Source organism: Dromaius novaehollandiae, chromosome 1 (assembly GCF_036370855.1).
Source record: "Dromaius novaehollandiae isolate bDroNov1 chromosome 1, bDroNov1.hap1, whole genome shotgun sequence".
Classification (NCBI taxonomy): Eukaryota; Metazoa; Chordata; class Aves; order Casuariiformes; family Dromaiidae; genus Dromaius; species Dromaius novaehollandiae.
This window is the reverse complement of record NC_088098.1, coordinates 42,968,250-42,993,375: the sequence shown is the minus strand read 5'-3', so window position 1 is coordinate 42,993,375 and position 25,126 is coordinate 42,968,250. Positions and strand designations below refer to the sequence as shown.

General features: G+C 37.1%; 1 protein-coding gene across 7 annotated transcripts in view; it reads left to right on the top strand.

The window, feature by feature from the left end:
- The first annotated feature begins 317 nt into the window (after positions 1–317).
- SLC6A15 (solute carrier family 6 member 15) overlaps positions 318–25,126 on the top strand; it is a 41,527-nt gene continuing 16,718 nt past the window's right edge. The window contains exons 1-6 of one of the 7 annotated variants that reach the window (XM_064509805.1): positions 318–589; positions 2,348–2,488; positions 5,776–5,877; positions 11,144–11,610; positions 22,351–22,508; positions 22,994–23,120. In XM_064509805.1, the coding sequence (XP_064365875.1) occupies positions 11,322–11,610; positions 22,351–22,508; positions 22,994–23,120 (574 nt within the window). In that variant the 5' untranslated portion in view covers positions 318–589; positions 2,348–2,488; positions 5,776–5,877; positions 11,144–11,321. The other 6 variants (XM_064509815.1, XM_026097110.2, XM_064509809.1 and 3 more) reach the window with 6 other exon arrangements.

The window sequence follows — 25,126 nt, the reverse complement described above, 5'->3', positions numbered from 1 at the left end:
CACCAGGGCCTTGGCGGGAGCCTCCTCGCGGCCCCTCCAGGTCTCCCAGCATCTCCGCTTAATCCCTGCGGCCTCGCAGCGTCACCGGCCGCTCTCCCCGCCTCCCATCCCGGTGGCCTGGTGGCCCTGGCCATGCGGGTGTACCCCCACCCGCGCCCGGCCCCCCCATCGCCCCCTCGGGCCCACACTCCTTGCTTCCACTCTTTTTTGGGGGGAAAAAGCCTCATGCTGCTGGCGGCACGCCCGCCGGGGACTGCCTTCCCCTCCGCCCCACACGGCCAGGCCGCGGCGGGGCGGGCGGCGGGGCCCGCGGGCGGGTGGGCAGCGGCCTCCGCCCGCCTTCGCGCTCCGCCAAGCGCCGGCGCCCGCGCTGCGGCGGCGGCAGGCGGCGACGGGGAGGGGGCGGGGGGCGCGCTCCTCCCTGCGTCAGGAGGTGCGGCTGCCCCGGCCCGGCGCTGCCCTGCCCCCGCCGCTCTTATGTCTGTCTTTAAACAGCCGCCGCAGAGAGGGTGGGCACATGTGCCGCCTGCCGACGCCGCCTCGCCCTCTGTGAGCGCCGCGCAGCCCCGAGCCTGGTGCCCGCGCAGAGGTGAGGCGGCGGCGGCGGCGGGGCCGCCGGGCGGGAAGGGGCTGGGGGCGGCTCTCGGCGCGGTGCGGGGTAGTGCGGGGGCGGGGGCGGGGGGGCTGCAGACCCCTCGCCGGCGGGGGCAGAGCTACCGCCGCCGGAGACAATAGCGTGGCCGGCGGGCAGGGCCGCCCATGCGCTTTCCTTCAGCGGTGCTGTGGGGCTGTCTGCGTGCGCCTTTATTTTTTATCTTTTGGCGGGGAATTTGCTTCCTTTTTCCTCGCATGAATGACAGAGAGCTCCGTGAGCCCCCGCGTGTCGCGTGAAACGCCTCAGCCCTGCGTGCGGGGCCGCGGAGGGACGCGGTGAGCCTCGAGGTACGTCTGTGTCCGTGGCGGTGCCCCGGCTTGGGCGGTCGTCGCCGCGGGGGCAGGAGGGTGCAGCCGCCGCCTGCCTCGCCCGCGGCAGCCGGGCGCGATGCTGAGGACGGGCAGGAGCAGCCGCGGCTCTGGGGGAGCCCTGGGGGCAGGGGAGGATGGAGGCAGGCGGTGGGCAGAGCCCTGAGGCGGCGGGAGGCGCCGGCGTCGCCCGCCGCTGGTCCTCCGGCATCCCGCGCCGGCGGGCCCGGGGCCGGGGCACCCCCGCGTCAGCCATGTTTGGGTGGGATGTTAATGAGGACCTTGCCTCAACCTGGGTTTGTTTTCTGCCCCAAATTTTAGTGATCGCAGCCCTCCACGTACTGCAGCGTATCCACAGAGCGACAGCATAGGTTCCTGTCTACAGGCTTCTTCCAGTGACCGATCTTCAATTTCCTTAATAATTCTCTTTTCCTATGTCCACTTTTGGTATTTTTTGTTCATATTTTGCTAGTGCTAGAATGAACCAGAAGTCCTGCAGTGAAATTTAGAATTTCTTTGCAATGCTTTGTTTTTGCTGTGCAGGTAGACGAGATTGTAGAAATATGCCCGTGCTGTCTCACTGACCTGCTAAATGAGAGGCTGAAAAATGATTTCTTCCTTTCCAATAAATCTCACTTTATTTGTAAAAGATGCTGTACTCAAGATCTCGTCCTTATCAGCCATTTTATTTTGTCTGAGTGGTATTGCTATGTAGCAAGCCCACTGTCATAGTATTGATTTCTAAGAGAAGCCTAATTATTTTTAAATAGCATGTCACTGTGAATATATCACTGTATTTACTATAGGATATGGATGTAGATTTCTTCAAATCTCTGCTTCCCCCTCCAAGGAAATTAAAGATTTCTTTGATCTTTTTGATAGCACATACATGTGTGCTGGATGTATTATCCAGACAGTTTTCTCCATTTAATAAAAAATGGTGACAACACCCTAAAATTTTTTTTTATTTAGTAGTGTATTTTCCAGATATACATTATCAATACCCCATTAAAAGGGAACTTTTAAAAAATGCTCAAGTAATGATTGCTTAATTTTGTACTTGACTAGTAGACAAGATTATGATTTACACTTAGAACCCATTAAGATAACATTTTTCTTTTTAGGGCCCAATTTTGAATTTCATCTGCATACAACACTCTCTTGGGCTCAGTTCTGCACTTCAGGTTCAAGAACAAAAAATCCCATTGATTATGATCTATGGATGGAAAAACAAGCTATTTCATAGCTGTTCAGATGTGACACCAATATTGAAATTAAATAAGTGAAACTGCTAAGGCATCCTGAAGCAACTTTTGCAGTATAAGCTGATTCATGTTGACCTTTAGTGCCTTGTCATTCTTACAGTTTTTTTTTTTTCTTACAGGCCAGCAAGTGAAAAAGTAGTAGTGCAGATGAGGACCGTATAGTTTGAACAACTCTGTCAGCTCTTTTTTCTTTGCTGTATATTGCATCAGCCTGTGTGCATGAAATTTTTAAAGTGCTGGATTTATTGGAAAAGAAAAAAGTAGGTTATTCAGAGATATGCACCCACTTCCCTAGCTACTAGCCATGGCACTGACTTTCTCTCATACCAAGGAATAATATTCTTGCTCCAGAAGACAACCAATCTCTTGACTTTGGAAGAACGATTTTGGGTCGTTAGCTCACAAACTGCATGAGTCAACATGGCAATGAATCATAAAAAATGGTAAACACAAACTAAGATACTGGGATTTAGTGTCATCAATCTTATCTATAAGAGATGACAAAGATAATTGAATTGGAGCTTAGCTTCTGAGTATGTATTTTCATGTAAATAACATCACTAGGAAAAGTGAGATTTAAATTTCAATAATCTGTATCTTAAATTTCAGTATTTAAATATATTTCTTACAGTTCTTTCCTTTCTCTTTTTTTCTGGCTTTGATCTTTTAATAATTATGCCACAATCCCATGAATTTTTTACCAGTAGTAGCTTTTCCTTGTGGCTTCTTAAAGATCTCTGAATTCTTAATTGTTTGCAGAAGAACTTTTACATTTCAGCAGGTGGCATCCTGGAACTTCAGCAAGTCCCTTCTTCCCTGAAATTTAATTAAAAGTGAGCTTGCCATTACTCAGGAAACGTTCTCAAAGAATTTAGGAAAAAATGTCACAGATAGTAATGGAACACTAGTATTCTAGTGGGCTGGATGCGCAAAACCTAACACACATGGCATTGCCAAAGAAATATGGTAACTGTCAAGCAATTGCTTAAGGAAATGGCAATAATTGGGCTGAACTTCCCAGAAGCCTGCATTGAAATATGGGTCTTATTTTTCACTCTGAGATTAGGGATTTATTTTTTTTCTGTCATGGGAAAAAGAAAAGAGCAAGGTTGTGTAAGGATGTCTACAACAAGGCTTTGAATCTACTTTGTGGTGCCAATAGTCCATTTCCCACTTTGGAAAAATGGACTTTTGTAGCTGGCAAGTGGAATTATTTTTGTATTTCAAGTGTCAGAAATGTATACTGCAGTGCTAATGATTCATGAAGCTTTTCTTATGACAAAATGGAGATAGAGTGGGAAATTAGAATGGATTATGTCATGAATTTAAATAATCAGAGTTGAGGATATGCAAAATTTCTGCTAGCCTATCTGTGATTAATTCAGGTTTTTTAGTTACATATAAAGACAGATACAGATGTAATCACCTGAATTTTTCCCAAGGACACCTTGATTTTTTTTTTTTTTTTTTTTTTTCCTTTGACCTGTTCAGATGCACAGAGGGCAGAGAGTTAAGGTCTCAGGGCAACTATATGTCTGGTAATATTTGGCTTTCAATGCTTAATTTTGTGACTTAAATAACTTTTCAGTATTTCCTCTGAAGTACTTAAATATACTTTTATATCCTCTCCCAATCCAGAAGATGATAAGCTCTTATGGTAAAATCCTAGTTGTGGTGTGGCTTATCTGGTTAATAAGAAAATGGAGATTCTGTCTCGAGCTGCCAGCAGCTATGCCTCTTGAGCTAGACCAATCCACAGTCAAGTGTATTCTGAACTGCTAGTATTACTTCACTCAGCCTGAGCTAGAAGAGTGATAACTACTGAAGTTAATCCTTCACTAAACTATCTATAAGAAAAGACTGCAGAGCAAGTGATAAGTTTGCGATGTCTGAATAGGAAATTTCAGTAAGCACACCATGTAAATCTGTAAAGTATTTTAGTAAAGTTGACCTGTGAGAAGAAAATACTGAGAAATCCATAGAAGTTGGTGAGAAGATATTCCATGACCAGTAAAGTCTGTAGATACTACATACAATGAAAAAAAAATAACTTTCAAGAACTCTAGGTTGTAACACTCTTTCTATTTCTGTTCAGCCAGTGATTTTAAATCACAGTTAAATTCAATTTTAGTTACATTGTATGATTCTGAGAAAGGAATGTTATTTTTCTTGCCAAACTATATTATTCATCTTATAATTGTAGAAAGTATTCACCAGTAACTAGAATTTAGGGGGACTAATATGACAGAGAAATTGTCTGCATTTGAGACTGTGAAGGTTCTTGATGTAAGATAGAACCAGGAAGAATATTTTGTAGGAACTGGGAACAAATTTCCCAGCTGTAGTAAACAGATGCTGTGTCACCGAAGTCTGCATAACTGCCTGTACTTGCAGCTGTCTGAATTTGATCTTGTGCCTTTAAATAGTTTTGCTATAATCTAAGCACTTTATATGTGAGATGGATAGAGATGCCAGAATCAAAAATATTCACATTTTCTAATACTTTGAAGTCACCTGTAGCCCAAAGAACTGTCACTTTTTACAATTTAATGTAGTGTGTATGTGCCAATTAGCATGTCTCAGGTAACATCATTGAAGAATACAGAGAAATGTAAGTTTTGTTTGTACAGAGTATAGTTATCTTTCATCATGATCAAGTTAGGTACCTCTTGAATCTACATTTATTTCTAACAGGCTATATTAGACCATCTGGGGCAAAATGCTGGATCATGCAGTTTGTGCTGAGGAGCAGCTTAATGGCTGCTCCAACAGATAGATGCATAAAAATGGGCTTGACTAGGCAAGGAGACTATGGTGCATATTCTTATTTCTGCCAAAGAGCACATTACTGCATTGCAGCAGTAATTCAAAGTGTGTTCAACTGAGTACTGTAACGCAGTGTAACTCTTCCTGAAATAATTATCTGTACACAGATTTCACCAGCTATCGCCATTCTTCTCAATCACAATACTCCCATGAAACCCAGTTTGCTCCTGCAGTCCTCTTTCCCTTAGTCGAATGTGATGGCCATTACCTATTGCCTGCTCTCCTGTCAACACCAATGGCTTGATTCCCTTTTCCAGGCTCAAAGCAAGTCCTTTGCTCCTATAATTTTTGTTTTCTTTTTTTCATGTCTGTTGTTCCCATCATTCATTCTTCTGTCTAGCTCCTAGACCAGAATATAATTCACCTTTTGAGATGAATTTTGCAGGTTTTCTTCAAGGTGCGGAAGCTCCTCATCTTTACTCTCGTATATCATTCTCATTCAGAGGTTTCATACAGCCTGAAACCTTTGACATGAATATCAGTCAAGATCTTTTATGTTTGTCTGTAATGGTGAAAATCCTGATTCTGTTCTGTGTCCTCTGCTGAATCATACCGTTTTCTTCGTTTGGAGTCGAGGTGGAGAGTTTGTCAATAGGAGTATAAGATACTAAGCACCTTGTGGGACTGGACTATTAGACTGTGCTATCGCGATTTGCCTTCAAAGCAGAGATTATCTAATGTGAACTTCTTACAGCTTAATACTGTATTCTGCCACCCCCAGAATAACATGCTGATATGTTGAGTGCTTCCTCAGAGAAGAACACTGAGCTCTGAAGAACAGAATGTTTAGCTCCCTTTAAGGGCAGACGTTGAACTTAAAAAGGTACCCATTCTTTCCTTTTTCCTATTTTCATGATGTTATGGTAGCATATTAAGACTTCTGGAAAGTTAGAGGTTCTTTTCTGTTTGGGTTTTTTTGATATTCTTTTATGAAGCCTGCTTTTATGAAGCATATTAATTTTTTTCCGTCTTTGTTTCCCAGCTCAAATGAAGGTAGAAACCATTTTGGTCAAAGAAGATTTGAGAATTACTTGTCATTCATTAAAATCTGAATGTAATAATTTTGTGGTATTTTCTTGTTTTGATCAGGTGTAAAAATAAGATGATAAGAGGAAAAAAAAGGTGCTGTGTTAGAATACACCATGAAAAGATTGGAGGGCTTACTGGATCTATTTCTTTTCAGAGAAGTGTATTCCTTTTTAAAATCAGCAATGTAAAAATAATCTTGTTTTAATTTGTATCAAGAAAGCATTGATAAAGTTCTTCAATACTTAGTTGTATCAGTTGTTACTGTAGCATTGTAGGATGTTTTAAATGTAAAAAGTGGCTACTAATGCTTAGTGGTTATTAATGGCTTTTTATGTACACTATTGCTGTAATTGCAAGAACACGGCAGTTATTCTACTTTCAAATTTGTAAGCAAGTGAGATGTTTTTGTTCATATTTTTCTGTACAGTACCATCACTTTTAATTGTTTATTGATACTGCACAGTTGAAAGTATTTGAAATATGGTGTTGGTCTAGTAAGTGTCTGTATATGGGCAGGTAGATCTGATGGTCTCTAATAGATATGCCTCAAAAGGGAGTCCGATTCATTACCAATGTAAAGGTGAACAGGAGTAGACACTACTGGACAGAACCGTTAAAACTCTTACTAGAGAAAAGGTATGAGAAAGGTTAGAAGTAAAGGATATGCAAAAAAATCTTTCTGAACCTTTTTTTTTTTTTGGTGCTTTAACTAATGAAATTCCTTTGAGTTCTACTACAAATGCACATGGTTTGGTCAAGGGAGACTTTACAATTTCTATCTCCCTGTGCCAGCATTTCTGAATTTGTGCCTGAACCTGAAAAAAAAGTTCTATAGTGAGGCTAGATCTCCTATGGAGCTAATTCAGGTCTGAATTCCCTATTTCAAGAGATTATTATTGCTTAAGCTGCTAATAATGTGGCAGTCCAAGCAAAGTTGCTTTCTTTCTGAATGCTGACACATTAAGACTTGGTTGTTCTTGCATAGGAGAAAACAACAAAATTCCCACTGTCTTCCAAGAAAGAAAGTTTGGGTCGACAGTTTGCTAGACATGTCAGCAAAGACTCACTCTTTTAGGTTTCCAGAAAGAAATACCAGAAAGAACCAGAAAGAAATAAAGATTTTAACATAGCAGGAAAAATGCTAGTAAGACATCACAAAACTCTGGCTAGTCTGTTTAAATTAGTAACTTGTTTCCGAAAAGTTTACGTATGCCAACTCAGATTATTGATTACTACTGTTAATGCAGACATTGTTTTTTTTTTTTTCTAAATATTCTTCTAACTGAACCATTTACTGTTCAGCAATTTCTGTTCTGTTAAATTCTCTCAAACAATAAAAAGAAATTGTCGGGTCAGTTTAAGTTTAGATTTTTTTTAAAGGTGAATTTACATAAGGAAAGGGAAACTATCTTTTTTGCTTTTGGTTGTGGAAAAGTCCAGAGAAAAATTATATTCCTTGTAAACATGATAATTAAAATGTCCTGTCAGTGTTTTCATCTGACACATTACCTCAGTTAAGTTGTGAAAAGGATGAGTGAACCTGCCTAGAGACCAGAATTAAATCAGTTGCTCTAGTACTGTGATCAGATCAAATATAGCAAACTCCTCCCCCCCAATGGCTTTAATAAGACCAAGTTATATTTTAGACATTTTACTGTTAATCCAAGGTGCTGGTAATAGTATAGGATACTTATATTTTCGCATACATGACAAGCTTTAGGACTTGAAGTTTGAAATGATCATAGCAATGGTTGAGTCTACTATGATATCTTATTCTGCAATTCATTAGTAACCCTGGTTGTTTGTCAGCAGATTTGGTGATAATTGTTAGGAGAGACAATCTTATCACTTAATGCTATATTGCTGTACTGGTCTGTAGGAGGTAGCTAGCCATGGACCTGAAATAGTACCTTAACAGAATTTGGTATGGTATTTCCTGCTTATTATTTGATGATAATGAAAAACTAGTCAAGTTCTTTGCTTGACTAGATCCAAATTATTTGGGAACCTAAAATTGCATCTGATTGATGGAAGTGCTAAAGTTCAATATTGTGATACCAAAAAACCTTGTTCAGTGATTCCTGTTTAGCCTAGCTCTGCTTGTTGAGTAACCTTACTAGGTATCTCCCTGTTCATGCTGCATTCCAGAGCGTTCATATCCAGAACTAGCACAGTCTGAATAGTTTGCTTGCCTTCTGTTCCGGTTTGATTTGGTCAAAGAATGGGGCCTTTTCCTGCACAAGTCTCTTAAAGCGCCTTCTAGGAATGCCTAAAACAAAACATCAGATTCCTTGCATAAGTCAGTTGTGACTGCGTTTTTAAATTTGCACCTGACAGTGGTGTCTGATGAGGTAGGACTTTTTGTCTCTTTTAGTTTGTACAGAGAACAATTTGTTAAACCTGGCAGTCAGAGACTACCTGTGGATTTGTGATGTATCCTGAAAGACTTAAGATACATAATCTTTGATGCAATATGGGCAATGATTCATACTCAATTAGAAAACCAGTACTGATAGAACCAAATATTACCACTTCAATCTGCTGAGTATGCCTCCCACATTTTCTCAAGCCCTGCAAGTATTGCAAGCATATACAGCGATGTCCCTATTGATAACATACTGCTGAATGAAAAGGTAATGAAAAGGAAATTAATATGGTACTGTGCTAGAAATAAAAGTATCAAACCCAGTTTAGTCCAAAGTATAGAAATGAAGTGTTTACTGCATGAGAATACAGATAGTATGATGCAATTTCTGTTGGCATTGACTCATCTGTGACAGCTTCAGATTTGCTGTCTTGCAGGTTATTATATCTAAAATACCTCATTAATATGGATATGCCCCTTTAAAACATTATCATAGATACAGATACATGGCATGTACCATTTAGACTGAAAATACTTTTTTTGTTTATTACAGTCAGAAAAGGATTTCAGACTTACAGGCAAAAACTGGTGTGAATTCATTTCTGCCACTGTTCTATCAAATATGTAGAGAAAATTGCATCATTCCAACCTTATACTCCCTGTACTTATTACTAATTACTGAAACTGAGAAGCTGCTCTAATTTACATCACTGGAACAGGAGAAAAAGAAAAGTTTGAAATGTGGCTAAAAGTAGTAGTTGAACTACCAGATGCTGTGGCTGTGGCTGATAGTCCCATAGCTCCCTTAGAACTTCTTAAATGCTTTAATGTATTATTGCTGTTTGTATCCTGATATAACCTAAATATCTTAGTCACAATTAAAAACTACTGAACTATACACTGAGTAGAATAGGACATAGTCCTTTGAAGGGTTTGCAGTCTAAAGGACAAAACAGAGGGGTTAGCAAAACCATTTATTTAGCCCAGAAATACAGGATAAAGTATTACCATTTCTCTCTGTCCAGCTGTTCATTCGGCATATGCTTTTTTTTTTTTTTTTTTAAGAATTGGTGTCAGTCAGTACAAAGCCTGATTCGAGTTCCACCACGTTAAAAGGAAGGTGTGTAGTACCCTGAAACCTTCCAGCATCCACAGTGAGCCATGAAGCAGATCAGAAGCCAGCAAGCTCTACTGTGCTTAAAAAATTGGGCAGCATGCCAGCGCTGGAACTGCTGAGAGGAGACAGTAACAGGAGGGAGGTTGTAACACTAGGGGGAGGGAAAGGGAGAAGGCAGCTGCAGGAGTTGAGGGAAGGAATGAAAAGAGGTAAGAAAGGAGTTGAGTAGGCAACTGGAGTGAAGTTCAACTGCAGAATTCTTGGACATTATTGAACAAGGTAATTGCCTCCTCAAACACAAGCCTGGTGATAGTACTTATGCTGACAGAGGTTTTAGTTCTGTGTCTGCAAATTCTCTTCTTGATAAGCTGTGGACTGTATTCCAGTGGCGTAACTTCTTTCCTTGTGATCTGTCACTGGGCCCTGAGAAACAGCCTTGAGAGGCTTGATCTCTCAGATACTGTGCTAGCATTCCAGTAATGCCTTGCAGTTCTCTGCTATGTGAGAGTTTGCCAGAATAGGATATTCATCCTATGTTTGAGATGTTGCATCAAGTCTATAATCAAAAGCTGAAAATGTTCATGTATCATCTAGTAATTTCTGATTCTCATCAGTTAGGAGTTCTTGATTAAACTCCTTGTGTAAATGTATTCTCTTTGTAGGGTTTTCATGAAGCTTAGCACATAATCTAAATCCCTTTTAAGACTCTTAATTGTGCAGATGGCTTTGCACATTTCAGTTTTGTCCCGTGTGAATAGTGGAGAATTCCTTGAAAAATATTCTTCCTAAAATCTTTCAGTTACCTTCAATATAGCAGCTGCAGGCAAGCCCAACTGTCCTTTTGAATGACTCATTGTGTTAAATAAAAGCATATATTTAAATGTAGGCATTTTTGTGTCTGTACATACATGTTTGAAACAAAAAGCTTTTTAAGTGGATTTGGTTGCAGCTTCTCAGATGTTTTAGATGTGTTTAATTATTCCCCTATTTCCAAGAAACCATTGAAAGCACTAAAGCTCATAAGAAATGAGCATCTCGCCTTTGAAAATATGATTGTGATTGTATATTCCTTGATGAATACAGTACACTAAGTCTGCCTTGCTTTTGGAGTACTAATATGCATCCTACACATCAAAACCTTAATTGCTTTATGAATTTCAGGAAGTGGCCTAAAAAAACTTAAGCTACTCTGTTTAAAGTATTTTAACACAAGCACAGATGTTAAATCAGAAAAAGAATGGAATTGGTCTTCTAAATTTTATGTAAAATACTTGTCCTGTTATGCCTGCTATGAAGAGTCTTGTTTTGCTGCCAAATTAAAATATGAACAATTAGCCTGTCGGTCTGCAGGAAAAGTGAATGAAATGCATTTTACATGTATATTTAAGACCACAAAAGTGGACTTAATTCCTGTGATTTGAAAGTAGTTTAAAATGATAACCTACCTAGATTGCTGGCATCCCTTTCTTTTTTTCCTCCTGTCAAAGCTTAGGGAGAAATGGGTAAACCAAGGCATATGATTTCTAAATTATGTTTCTTATGTATAGTATAACATCTTTTTTTTCCCCCCCCCCACAGGTATTTTCAGTAGAACAAACGTTTAGAAACAGAAGTCCTTACTCTTGATTCCCTGATATCAAGGACTCATCAAGCACCATCTTCAGCCTAGTTCCTCAGTGTTTTGGTTAAGGAGAGGGAGAGTTTTCTTTAACGCTGAATTAAACTTGACCTCCTTACCGTTTTTCACATACTACAAATGCCTAAGAACAGCAAGGCAGTAAAAAGAGACCTAGACGATGAGGTCATTGAATCAGTTAAAGACCTTCTTTCTAATGAAGACTCTACAGATGATGCATTTAAGAAGAGTGAACTTATGGTAGATGATCAGGAAGAAAAAGATGCAGACGTTGAAGAAGGCTCAGATGTAGAAGATGAAAGACCAGCTTGGAACAGCAAACTCCAGTATATTCTGGCACAAGTTGGATTTTCTGTGGGATTGGGGAATGTGTGGCGATTCCCTTATCTGTGTCAGAAAAATGGTGGAGGTAAGTTTTATGATAGTTAATAAGCTTTCTCATTTCAGGGGTAGCACAGATATTCCAGAGTAAAACATGCTCCAGCATGTCAGATTTTTCTTTTAATTTCTGCCAGAGCCTCTGAGGGAAAAAAAAAAACAAAAACAAAAACATATCCTCTTTATTTTAAGAGACAAATCTGATAAAGGAAGTAGCGGATTCTTCCACTAAGCTTTCTTTTCCACATATTTCAGGGTAGAAAATTACAGTTCTTGATATGAACCTATCTGGTCAAGCAAAACTCTGTTAGTTCTTTATTGAGGGTTTGCATTATTTAGAACCTGATTATTGTTGCACAAAAGTGTTCTTGGACAAAAAACCAAGGCATTGAAATAAGCATAAAATAAATGTACATCCATTTTAAAGGCCAAAATAGTTTAACTGATGTTAAGCTTCAAACTTTTGAGTTTTATTGGCCTTCAAGCTTCTAGAATGTTTGAACGTGATTTGTTAATGAATAATTTAAATGATAAAGTTTTATATAAAGGGAATACATCTGTATGGTAACGATATTGTGCTGTCATACAGTTACTTTATTTTTCCTGAATAACAAGTTATCTTTCACTTAAAATAATGACATAAAGGTATTTATTTGTTATCTGTCTATCTATGGTCTTGAATGCAGAATGAAGTATGAGACTGAAGGCCTTCCTTCTTCTATCAATGCAGACTTAGTGTATTATTCTATACTCTACTGTGCTGTAATACAGTACATTATGGTACATCCTAATGTAGCTAATTACTTAGCTTAATTCAAAACAAATCTGTCACCATACAAAAATTAGATCTGTACTACAGAAGAGAAAGTTAAAAATGACATTTTATTTGCACTGGATTTTAAAGGTTGAATGGCAAAACTGATGTAACTGAGGAGTGTAGAAACTGGCCTACAGTATAGTTAGAGTATAATGCTGTAATTTATGTATTTTATGTCATTCAATTCAAGCAATAAAAATGGAGTTCATACTTTCAAGTCTCTCCATCTCCAGAATGAAGTCTACATTTTTTTATTTTTAATTAGTGTAAACATTTTTCATTCTCAGTTAACTTCCTTTTTTTTTTTTCTATTTTTACTCTGGAGAGAAAGTTGTTAACTGATTTGTTTAATGATTCCTGTGGAATCTGAGTTTTTCTTTATCAGTAACAAGGATGTTACTGAGAAATCAAAGGTTGAATGTAGGTTTTCAAAAGCCGTAGCTTTTCACTGAATGACAATCCAGTCTAATCTACTAAAAACATAGGGTATAGGGTTGATCATGTATCACTACTAGCTGAAAAAATTAACAAATCTAATTTTAAAGCAAACTGATTTGTATTTAGTTACAGGTATTACTATTACAGTATTTATTTTTATTTATTTATTTTATATATTTATTTTATATATTTATTTATTTTATTTATTTTATATATTTATTTATTTTATTTATTTTATATATTTATTTATTTTATTTAAAATTATTATTACAGGTATTTACAGCTATTAAATTGTTTCTATTGTCTATCATTTTGTCCTGCATATGGTGTGAAGATGTAGTCTCAAGAACTATACAACAATTACAGCAGTTTGTTTTGTGTAGTTGTGATCCCTTTGGGAAGTCTGATAGTGTAGTTAATTATGAATTTTGGAAGACCATTGGATTCTCTTTTGAACCAAAAGAAAAAATCTGTTCATGTGTCCTTAGACTGTTGGATTCATATTATCAGTCATTTTTATAAATATGCTAGTGATTGCAAGTTTAATTCAGATGAAATAAAAATATATTTAAAATAATTCATAGTTTGTATTTCATATTTTAGCAAGAAAACTTGGAGATTCTGCAATGTCATTAACCAAAGTTGAAAAAATAAAAATGCAGTCATTTCAGGTTGAAATTAAATATTTGCCCCTGTGCCACGATTGCAGGAACTCCCGTATGTAGAATAGGCCAGGAAGCTGTAATGTTTTCTGCCCATGGCTGAGACAAGAGTGTATTTGGCTTTTAACAACAATTTTGAGTTTTTAGGGATTTGAAATTTTAGGGATTTGCAAACTTCTGACCAACAGAGAAAAGCAAGTGATTATCACAGCTAAAGATTTGTTGGTTTTCAACTTAACCATAGTGCAAGATGGATGAAGTGATACAAAACATTCAAACATATGTACTGCTTCGGTGCCTATATGTGTGTGTGGATGGACATATAATCTTCACAAACATGTAAGAGAGCTGAGGGAGGGAGAAGTTCAGGCACATGGTTAAAAAAAAAAAGTATCTTTTTTCAGACAAGTTTTAGGTTAAATTAGAGTGCTTTTATGCAATCCATTCAAAATACTTGTCCAAACATTTCTCATTTTCTTCTCTACCTTTTAAACAACTTATATCTGGCAAATAACTTCAGGCAAGGCAAGTTTACTGAATACTGGTAAGCCAGTAAATATATTCCAGGTGAAAAAAAAAGAAGGAAAAAATATAGTTATTCATTAAGAAGTTTCCTTCACAGATGTCCTCCAACATTAAGTGATCCAAAGCCATCAGTAAAAGAGAAGGTAAATCTTAACCATGTAGTAATGTTTTTTGGTTTTTTTTTTTTGTTTGTTTGTTTTTTGAATTTGACCTTTGATCTTTCCCTTTTCTAACTCTAGATCTGGCCTGTACCACCAAAACAACTTCCTCTGCTTTGTTTCTTGAGTTCCTTTAACTGTTTGCCCTATTGCTTTCATTCATATGAATTTATAAGTGTTTAGAGTAATATCTAGTAGTTTATATGCTGATTCTATCTAGACTGGTCAATTCCTTGCTGGATTTCAAACTTGGCTCCTTCCCACAAAAAGTTTATTGTGATAGGCGAGAGGAGAGGAAGATGCACTTCTGGAGCTAACTTCAATCTGCAACTGGGAAATAGCTGTAGCTTCTGTAGCAGAGGCTAGCTCTAGCTGGCTGCAACAGCAAGTATCAGGGGAAAGAAAAGGGCTGGGAAGAGTGTGTGTGTGCACTCCAGGGTACTTATTTGTTTGGTTTGGGAAGAGGGAGAGCCCAGTGGAGTTTTAGGGTCTGTGAATGAGGGACTGAAATTGTTCAATAAAGTTTTGAAGAACTGCCTTTGGACCCTTCTCTCTGCCTCCTTCACTGCTATCCTTCCCAATGGTTCCTCTTCTTCCTGGTAGGGAATACCCAATCCCCATCTGGAACTTAAAACACCTTTTACATTCCTTTCAGACTTACAGATATAAAAGCTATTTCTTCCTTGAGTCTCACAAAGGTGATCTGCATTGGAATTGATTATACTCTAACTTATCCTTAAAAGTTTTTGACATTTAACATTTTTAACTATACAGTTTATTTATTACTCCTTTGCTATATGATGGGAAATACATATGATTGTGCAGGCAGGCACAGTTCTTGTAACAATTTCATAACAGAATTTTAAGAACAAATCTCATGTCAGAAAGTAAAACTGAAAAATACAGCAATTTTGTGGATTGCTATGTTTTAGTTCATGTTGTTCTTTAAGCAAAAGATTATTAGTAATAAAATACAATGAATGTTTTAATAATTTCTGATAGAAAATTGACTACTCAAAGTGGATCATATCCAGTGCTGGCGTGAACCAGCAATGTTTCAGTGAATTCACACAAACCACAGTGCTTAAATGATCTGGGGATGTAGCCAGAGTGAATAGAAGGGCAATAATTAACACAGCATCATACCAACTGATTAATAGGAGTCTTAGTCTTGAAGATGTTGTATGAGGTAGCAGAACTGATAAAACAACTGCTGGGCATGAGAGTTCTCAACTCTCCATCTCGCTTAACCTCACTCTGTCTGCCCTTGCTCCTGGTCTCCTGGTCCTGTTGCCTTCTTTCCTTGGTTTGGTGGTTGTCAGACTCTTTTGATTCAGCTGATGATCCCGTTCTGCTGATTAATCCAACAGAAAACTATCTTTTTTTTTTTTTTTTTTTTTTTTTACACTGGATAGTGTTTTGCCAGCCTCATGCTTTGAACTGGTGAATGATGGGGTCTCATCAGCACTAGAAAGAGCACGAAAGTAAGCAAAAGTGGGAGTGTTGCATTTTTTGTTTGGTAAGTCAGTCAGTCATCTTAGGCTGTCTCATGTAACGTAACATTGGATTAAGAGAGAATAAGCTGAGTAGAGGAAGTAATATGAAAGCCAGAAGGATAAATTCGTGTAAGAAGCATCTAAGGACGCTTCTTCTCATACTCTAGCTGCATGAATGAAATGTAACTGCTATGTTTACTGCTGAATGATAGACAGACTTTATAAGGTTGACTCATAATTACATATTTCAGAGCAAAACAAATTATAGCTGGAAAATTCTTACATATTTCTAACAATATTTTTCTGTCTGAAGCTAGTTTGAAATTATTTCTATGCATATTATGGTATGTCATATTTTATATCGTGCATAATTTATATATAATAGCCTGCTGCTATTAAAGGACTCAGTCATGTGTATCTTTACTGCAAACATTCCCAAATTTCTACTCTGCATATTGCCTCAGAAGAAAATAGAGTAATATTATTACAAACTTTTTTTTTTTTTGAGTAAAAATAAATCTTGTATGCTGTGGAAGCCAAATACTAGGAGCTAACTGTAAAGGACCTATTTTTTTAATGTGACACTATTATCAGTAAGAAAACAGCCTCAGATTAATGGACAAGGATAATCTGGGCATTACCTTGTATGATTTTTGTTCCAGAAACTTTTTGCGTACACCTATTCTGAATTATATAGAAATAAGAACTAATTCCATAAGCGAACATGGGTATTTCAGAGCTCAGCACAACAGAGTTTAGCTTTTAAACACCTGGCTCCTGGAATGGAGTCCATGTGTTAAGTTAGGCAGGTAGTATCAATGCAAGAGTTCAAAAGTCATCATCCTTAGACTGGAATCATAGCAGACCGCATGTTGTGTGGGGACCAACCTTAGCCAGCCAGCAGGGAATGCTGAAGGGAGAGGTATGGTTCTCATCAGGATATAGCATATAATTTTGGGCTGCAATGAGGTGTTGCGGCATTTGAAACTCTTGTTTCAGTACTGAAAGTCATTCCTTTTCAGAACAAAGCAGAGTTACTTCATGAACACAGGATGAGGAGGAGGAAGTGTCGTCTTTTTATCCAGTTGCTCAGTGCTTTGAGGTGGCTTTGCTGGTGACTGAATTTATTTGCCTTCCTTAGCCTGAGGTTGTTCAGTTCACATCTTCCTCTCTGAATGCGTCCTGATAACAAAGTGTAGGCTGTTGTGGGTGAAGGAGGTAATTACTGAAGACTAGAATTCAGGGAGTCCACTGAACAGCAAACCATTCACGAAAGACTGGAACAAATTAGTGATTAGAGCATTCACTTGCTTTGTGATCCCTGTTCTGCTGTAACAGAGTTAACATTTTATTTGATGACTTTTTAATACATCAATAGCTCTCAAAACTGGGATTCCTCCCATATTCCTAATTGTTAGCCTATGAGGCCATGCCACCTCTTGTGCCTTCTTGTGGTCCTATGGGCCTGCACTTTATATGCATAAAGTGGGAAAGGTTCAAAGCTGCCACAGTTCCATATGATTGATAGTGAGCCTTAAAAATGGATAGCTTTAGTCTAGCCAATTTTGCAGTGAGGCCTACAAATAGTGACAAGCTAGACCTCTATTTTCCTGCAGCTCATTGCAATCATCTGGTGAGTAGCTTGCACATCTTTCAGCTTTTTCAAACAAAGGAAATATTTAAAGTTCATTCTGTTTGGTTGTTGTTGTTTTACCCCAGAATAAACAGAAGTAAAATGGTATATTCACCTATTAAAACTAACAAAAACTAACAATATTGGCTGTTCTGTTAGAATAGCTAATACTTAAGTGAGCTTTATTATGAAGCCAAGTGAACACAGTTATCTAAGAGGTGCTTTGAGTATTATAGATGTTGTTGAGAGTCTGCAAGGTATTGTGCACACAGAAATTTTTTTGTTGAACTTTCATGAGCATTAGCTTAATTTTCCTGATCTTCTTATGTCAATTCTTTTAATAGTATTGTGACCTAAAAAGCTAAAATAACTAGAAAACAATGATAAACAGACAATAACTGTGAGCAGCATGAAGAAATCTGTAGAAGATTACTTTGCCATTGCATTTTGAGAAGACTGACATGAGTAGAAACACATCAGGAGTTTTTACAGTTAAATTGTCTGGATTTTTAACTGCAATACCACCACATGAAACAGTTACTGTTCTGTGAGTTTATAAAAAACAAAGCTGCTATTCCTGAGAGCTGTTAAGGAAATAACATTTAGATGATTAAAGGTTTGGACCACACAGTGATTAAAAGCTATAGTCTGATTGTCTAATTTAAGTGGAATGGGAGCAAAGTGAGTATTCACTTATGGTCCAACCCTGATTATGGATTCAATAGCTTCATTCTGTAGTTCTAGATCAATAACTTAAAATCAGTGGCTTGAATTCATTGATGTCTTCAGTATTATTTAGGAAGTTCTAATTTAAACTATATTGTCAAATTCATGACCTTCAGTGTACTAAAAATATCTTATTTTTCTTCTGCAAGATTAATTATTTCATTATAGCTGATTGGCTAAGGGAAGTTACATCGTGTAAGTGCGGTTTTGAAATAGGTGTACTTGATCATATTAAAACTGTGGAAAACTAATTTCATGAAATGTGTAGGGTGTTTCTGATAAAATCAGTTTGTGTTTAGTAATTGTAAATAAATTCACTTAAAATAGTTTAGTTGACTGTAAATCTGTAGTGTTTTGCTGCCCACTAGTCATAACTTTGAAAATTTTAATGCCTTGATCTTCATCTGAATATCAGCTTCTTTCTAGCTTTCTATGAGTAAGTGTGCAGTAAGATACAAAAACTGGGCCACATGCTTTCTCAAAACAGTGGTAAAACTCTCCTTCATTGAAGGACAACTTGAATCAGACACTAGACAATTAAAAATTATGAGCAGCAGCAGTTGAAACAAATTTGGACATTTTTTTTTTAAGATTTTTTTGAGTTATGTCGAGAATGGCTAGGAGAAGGAAGGTTCTTCTTGTAATATCTAGATGGTAATAGTTATCCTACATTATTGCTTCTGTAATTATTTTCTAATTCTTTAATCATTATGAATCATGTCATTCTATGTGTTTTCTTGAACATTTATAAGAACTTCATTAAAAAATGGTGTTAATATTCCCCTTCTAACAATAATCCTGCTGAATTTACTATGTATGATGATCTCAAGTGAGACAGTCTACCAATTATCCCATTATGATGCTAGGTTAAATACAAAATCTAAGAAATAAAAGTTGTGCAGTGATTCACCAGCCCCTGAAATCACTTGCATTTTTACCAATAGTTGTAGTGAAGAAGGGCCAGGCATATATTTTAGACATTTTGTTTTCCTTGTGAAGTTGAGATGAAAAATATATGGTAGTTTCTTTATATGAAAGACCATTTTAAAGGCCAAAATGTTTAAAAAAAAAAAAAAAAAAAAAGCCTGTACTAGTGATTTTACAGTAGAATTGTTTTTAAACTGCAGAAGAGAGACATGGGGATCCTGAACCACACAAGACTGTAATACTCAGAAGGCTGCTTAGCTGGCAGGTATAGCAGAGTGTGTATGTAAGTAATTGTAGGATGCTGTTCAAAGCCAGCATGTATACTTTGTTCTTCTAACTCAAATAAGAATGAGCCTTGCTCAACACTGTAACTCCAAGGGCCATGTTTTCATGCACTGGCAAATAACAGATGTGCAGAGCTATTTGCAAAGTGATTCTGTTTTGTGATGAAGTGAAGATGTCTTCTAGGTTATTGAAATATGTCTAACTTCAAGGGAAGGCTGAAACAAGGTACTTGTCCAGAGGTGCTGTAATTTCATATGGAGTATAGGGCACAGGAGTGCTTTGCAGCTTTGATACATGGTTATACAATCCAGCTATATCCAAACTCTATCACACTGAAACCTAGACATGCCCCATTCTCCATTATATCCTTCTTCCTGTGGTGGGGTCGGTGGGAGGGCAGGATTGAAAAGGGAGCTCAGCAGATTTGAATGATCAGAGGTCCTGCATTTCATGTCCTCTGCACAAGCCCTGCACTGTAGAGATGATCTCTGCTGGCCAACCATATAGAGTTATAAGATTGCACAATGTATAATGAAATGTGGATTTAACACCACATTTATCTAACTCATTTAACTGGATCTAACTGATAAATCTTGCAACTTATATTGATATTGCACCAGAAAACACCCACATCAGCCCAGTCTTTAAACATGTGCTTAACTTTGCAGCCTTGTGGTTAAGGTTGTGGACTGGGACCTGAAGAGCTGGGTTCAGTTCCTGCTCTAGTACAGTCATCCAGTGGGATACAGGGTAAGTCACTTAGGCCCCAATTTTTTTGAGATATTTAGGCTTTTCTCTGCTCAGCTATGTGACGCCTGTCTAACTAAGGTATCTCAGTATCATTTACAGTAGTGACATAGTGCTTAAAAAACTATGTACTGTTGGTTTTCAGTGAATTGTAGGACCAAGTTTTTGAAAATTCTGATGCCTATGCTTCTGTGACTCATTTGCAGTGTGAGTTAATAATATGGTTCTATCGCAGAAATTTTGAGAGAATGATGACAATAAATCAAGGGCACTTAACAGTATTATTTATTTAAGACTTCTATATTCCTAAGACAGATAGTCCCACTCATTTTGGAATGTTATTGTTACTCTATTTATCAAAGTAAGTTTTCCCCACATTTGTTTCTCTGCTACCTCCCTTCTCATAGTAGAAAGTAAGACCTTTGCAGTCTTTTCATTATGTGCATATATAAGATCAGCCACAAGAGAGCCCAAAGCACTGATGAGGGATGTAGTTGTTAGCACAAAATAAAACATAATTGTAGTCATGTACTTAAATAGAGAGTAAGTGCTGTGCTGAAGTGGGTAGACAGAACATGATGTTTGGCTCTATCAGGTAGCATTTTAACCTCAAAAACAGTAGGTTGTTCAGAACTTGGCATAGTTCTTGAAGAAGTGCTGCTCAGGCATAGTCATTGCATATCATATTACCATGTCATGAAAATAAAATACAAGCAGCTGTTTCATTGCTAACAATAGCTTATGGACTGTGGAGTAAATAAGATCAATAGGTTCTTCCTCTAGCTCATCAACAGTTTTTTGCAGATTTTCTTACCTCTGTCTCTTTTCTTACTTTTCTTAGAGACCTATGACTTTAGTTACTCCATGCTTAGGATCTCTGTAAGATCTTTGTAACAGAGGATGATGTTGAGCTTATCTGTGCTTCATGAAGAGCAGAAGAGCAAATGGACCAGCATAGGAGCTGATGGTGCTAGAAAATCTGAGGCTTCCTGCACAGCTCTAGAAAAGTCTATCTTTTGTAAAATAAAGCCTAATACATGAGATACACTACTTACTAAAGCTATGCAAATTACAGTGTATTTTGAGAGACTGCTGAAAAAGCACTAGAAAGTTGGTGCTGGATGAAGAAACTTAAAGTAGGACTTAGACATTGAGGCTGTCAGTCCCAAACTGGTTTCTGAACTTTGCTCAGCTTCTTTAATCACAGAGGTGAATAAACTCATAACTCAGTAGTTGTATCTCTGAATCTAGGGTTCTGAGATCTTTGCTTTGCAGCCTGCTCAGTCATGCTCCAGTCTGACTCTCAAGTGCTTTTTCTTTAGCCTGACAATGGTTGTGAACAGGAGTTCCAAGCTGTTTGAGTTAGGTGGTCAGGACAGTCAGGATTCTATATTGTAGTGTAAGAGCCAGACGGTTGAAAATTCGTGCCACACTGCTAATTACTGATGCTTAAATATTTTGTTAGTTCTAGTCTTAAATACTCTCCAACAGCAAAGATGAAGCTTGTCTCTGAATTGTCCATGCACTTAGCATATGGATATGTTTGCTTGCAATTAATTTTACTGAAATTAATGGAGATACTCGCATCCTGAAGTTAGAAATGCTTGTAATTACTTCCCTGGATTAATACCTTGGAAAGAAGAATTGCTTTATATATATACATCTAAAAATGAAAGAACAGCTCAGTTTTCAAACATGTATTTAATTGGAGTTTGTAGTGCCTCAAGTAGACTATCTGGATCTATGATACTCCATTTCATTTCCACTTCATGTCTGTCTGTCTGGAGCCTTGTAGAGATGGGCTGATACAAGTTTCTTATTTAGCTGAATAGAATCACTATTCTGTACATTGTGAAATCACATTACTGAACATCTGAGGTGTAACTGGAGAAATAAACAGTATGGTCTTCAGAAAATGTGCTTAAGATTGGATGAAATTCAAGATGTTGTAGCAAGCACACAGTGCTATTTCCTTTACATATTCACTCTTACTGTTCTATTAGAATTTAAGGTGTAGAGTTTTTTAAGAAATGTTGATTCAGCTCCTGATAAAATCAGTGTATCTCTAGAAAGTTTGATCATATGCCCAAAATTTCACATAAACAGCTGGATTAGATAGTGATTCACTTTATGTAAGGTTTGTCTCTAAGTGTTACAGTGCTTTAGAAATATGTCATCTCTGAGTTTTCCAGATTTTAAAAGCTACACAGCCATCATTCAGATAAAATTGCACATTGCACATGGTCAAAAGTAAATGACGCTATTTCTAACTGGAAGATACTAGATGGTTTCCCCTTTGTTGTGTCTGACTGACTCTTCTTACACTTGCTCTGATTTATATTCTCTTCCTTTTGTAGGTGCATATCTTGTGCCATACTTAATCTTGCTACTGATAATAGGGATTCCACTCTTTTTCTTGGAGCTTTCTGTGGGGCAGAGAATCCGGCGAGGTAGTATTGGTGTATGGAATTATATCAGCCCCAGGCTTGGAGGAATTGGATTTGCAAGCTGCGTAGTAAGTTTTTAACCTAAGTTGTGTGATTTATCTTCCAATCAGCATGATTTCAACTTTCTGTTTTGCTGTAAGAAAAGGCGACTGATTTGTAGCTGGGATCCAAGGTCAATTACAATTTTTAGGAAGATCTTAAAACTGAAGCTAGTATATAAAAATGTTAATTTGGATATGTATATAAAACCTTATCTTGTATTCTGTGATTCTTTTGAAGGTAGGGACTAGGAAATAGATTAGTCTTCTGGGAGAAAAGAAGCATGTAAAAAAAAATATTACAGGTGTTACGTGATAAATACAGAGGAAAGTGAGAATTTAGAAAATGTGAAGTATTAACAGGGGCAAGCCACTGGGTTCTTATTCTGTCTTTTTTTTTAGTTAAAATTGAGTGAGCAGAAATATGCAAAATGAAATGCATTAGAGATTTGGGTGGTTTTTTGAATTTACAAATATAGTTAACGTGTAACTTTTTGATATGTCTTTTTTTTTAGGTGTGTTTCTTTGTGGCCCTGTACTACAATGTCATTATTGGATGGAGTCTGTTTTACTTTTCTCAGTCTTTTCAGCATCCATTACCATGGGACCAGTGTCCTTTGGTTAAAAATACATCTCACACCTGTAAGTTTGTAATATATAAATGTTCTTAAAAGTCATCCAGAGACAAACATGATGTCATTAAGGAAAGGCTAGTATTTCTGTTGAATTTCACTGGCTTTGCATGAAGATTTATTCAGGAAAATGTCAATTAAAACCTGCTTTTACATTTGTCTCTTTTTACAGCTCATCCATATAATTAACATAACTGAAGAGAATTGAAAAAAGATATTTTCTCTTTATTCTTCCAATTGCTTTATTTTGCAGAATTGACTAACCTGGTATAGTGAGTTACCCTTTTAATTCTCTATTGTCATTTAGTCATTCATCTGGACTTTAGGATTTTCAAACAAAAAGGAGACAAAACACAAATTAAACAGATATTTGTGGGGAAAAGTGTTGTACTGAAAGCTTCCTTTCATTTTGAGAAAAAGTTTTACATCTTAAGAAAAAGAAGGAATAGTTAGTTTTTACACTTACAGTAGATGTCACATTATGATACTCAGAAAAAATACAATAAATAAACCTAATCTGAAACAAATACACTGAATTTGGAAAGGAACATTACTGTCAAAATTATTTTGGAGAGTAACTAAACTAGGTGAGTGTTCTTTACTTTAGTGTGTTGTGGGAAAAATTTAAAAGAATTTCTGGTTACATTTTTCTGATTTTGATACTGCTTTTTATGTTTACTTGGTGAAAAACAAAGGTGAAAGAGGCTGTTTCTATATTTTGTTTAGTATGACACACTTCCTGCCAACAAAGCTAAGAGGTATTGTTCTCCTGACAAAGCAGAAAATGGAAAACTGTAAACCTCAATGAAATACACATGATAAAGGCTTTGCTTGCTTTTAAACAAATAGAAATTAGAGAATTAGTAATTTGATTGTAGCTATAATGAGATGGTCTCATATGGGCATATTGTGTGACAGTATTAAATTATTTTTCCCCTCAGTTTTGGTTATTTCATAATAATTGCACACTTTGCATTTGCCTTGCTCTTGAAATATGGAGCATTTCTTTTGATTTCTTTTTATTTCAGATCTTAAATTTTCATTACCTTTTGTGGGTTTTTTTTTCCTCTTTAATGAAGATCAGGGACATGTGAAGAGTTGTACAGTGTTTATATAGTCTTTGCCAGAGTTACTTGCTTCAGTTGTAAATTTTTGAAAGAAGTAATCAGTATTTGTGAGTGTTGGTACATGGTCAGATTGACTCTATTTGATAAGTTATTGTCCATTGATCGAGGTACAGTGTTTACATACTCTTATCCTGCCTCCATGGTAGGATACACTGTGTTAGCCTGACTTTGGCAAAGGTCTTTTAAGCTAAGCTAAGCCACAGAGATCTGTTATATTTGATGACATCACTTTTGACAGGTTATTTCAGTGAAGGTCTTACAATTACGCTATATTTCTTAAAATTAGTATGTTTTTTTCTCTTCTTTTCATTAATTACCTTGATTCAGGACCTAGATTAGAGATATCTTTGTCAAATATAAATAAGGTATAAAAAACCTAAGTAAGTAAATCTCTTCTTCAAGAATTATATATTTAAAATTACATACTATATATATGTGTTAGATATCTACATACACATAAATTCTGAGGCTGGTAACACAAGTAAGACAGAATTGCAGTATAATCAAAAAGCACTTCTAGAATACATGTAGCAACTTTCATTTGAACATACCTATGTAGGAGCCCTTTTTTCCCTTTGTCTTAACACTTTGGTATTTTTATGTTATTATTTTAACATTTGTAAAAGACATTTAAGTGCCTGTTGATCTGCGTCATATCAAAGCAGACAAAATTGAGATTTTTTTAATATTTATTTCAAATTAATATAATTCAACTTTCAATTTCAGAGTGATAGTTTTCAGGCTATACAAGTCACATTTTCATATGTAGGAAATTTAACCGCATGTTTGATGAATGAAATGTATCTCTCTTACATAGGCTTGCCTGCTAATTAGTACTGAAATAAGAACTAAGTTCTGCATAGGACTTGGATTGACCATCTGCAGAAGA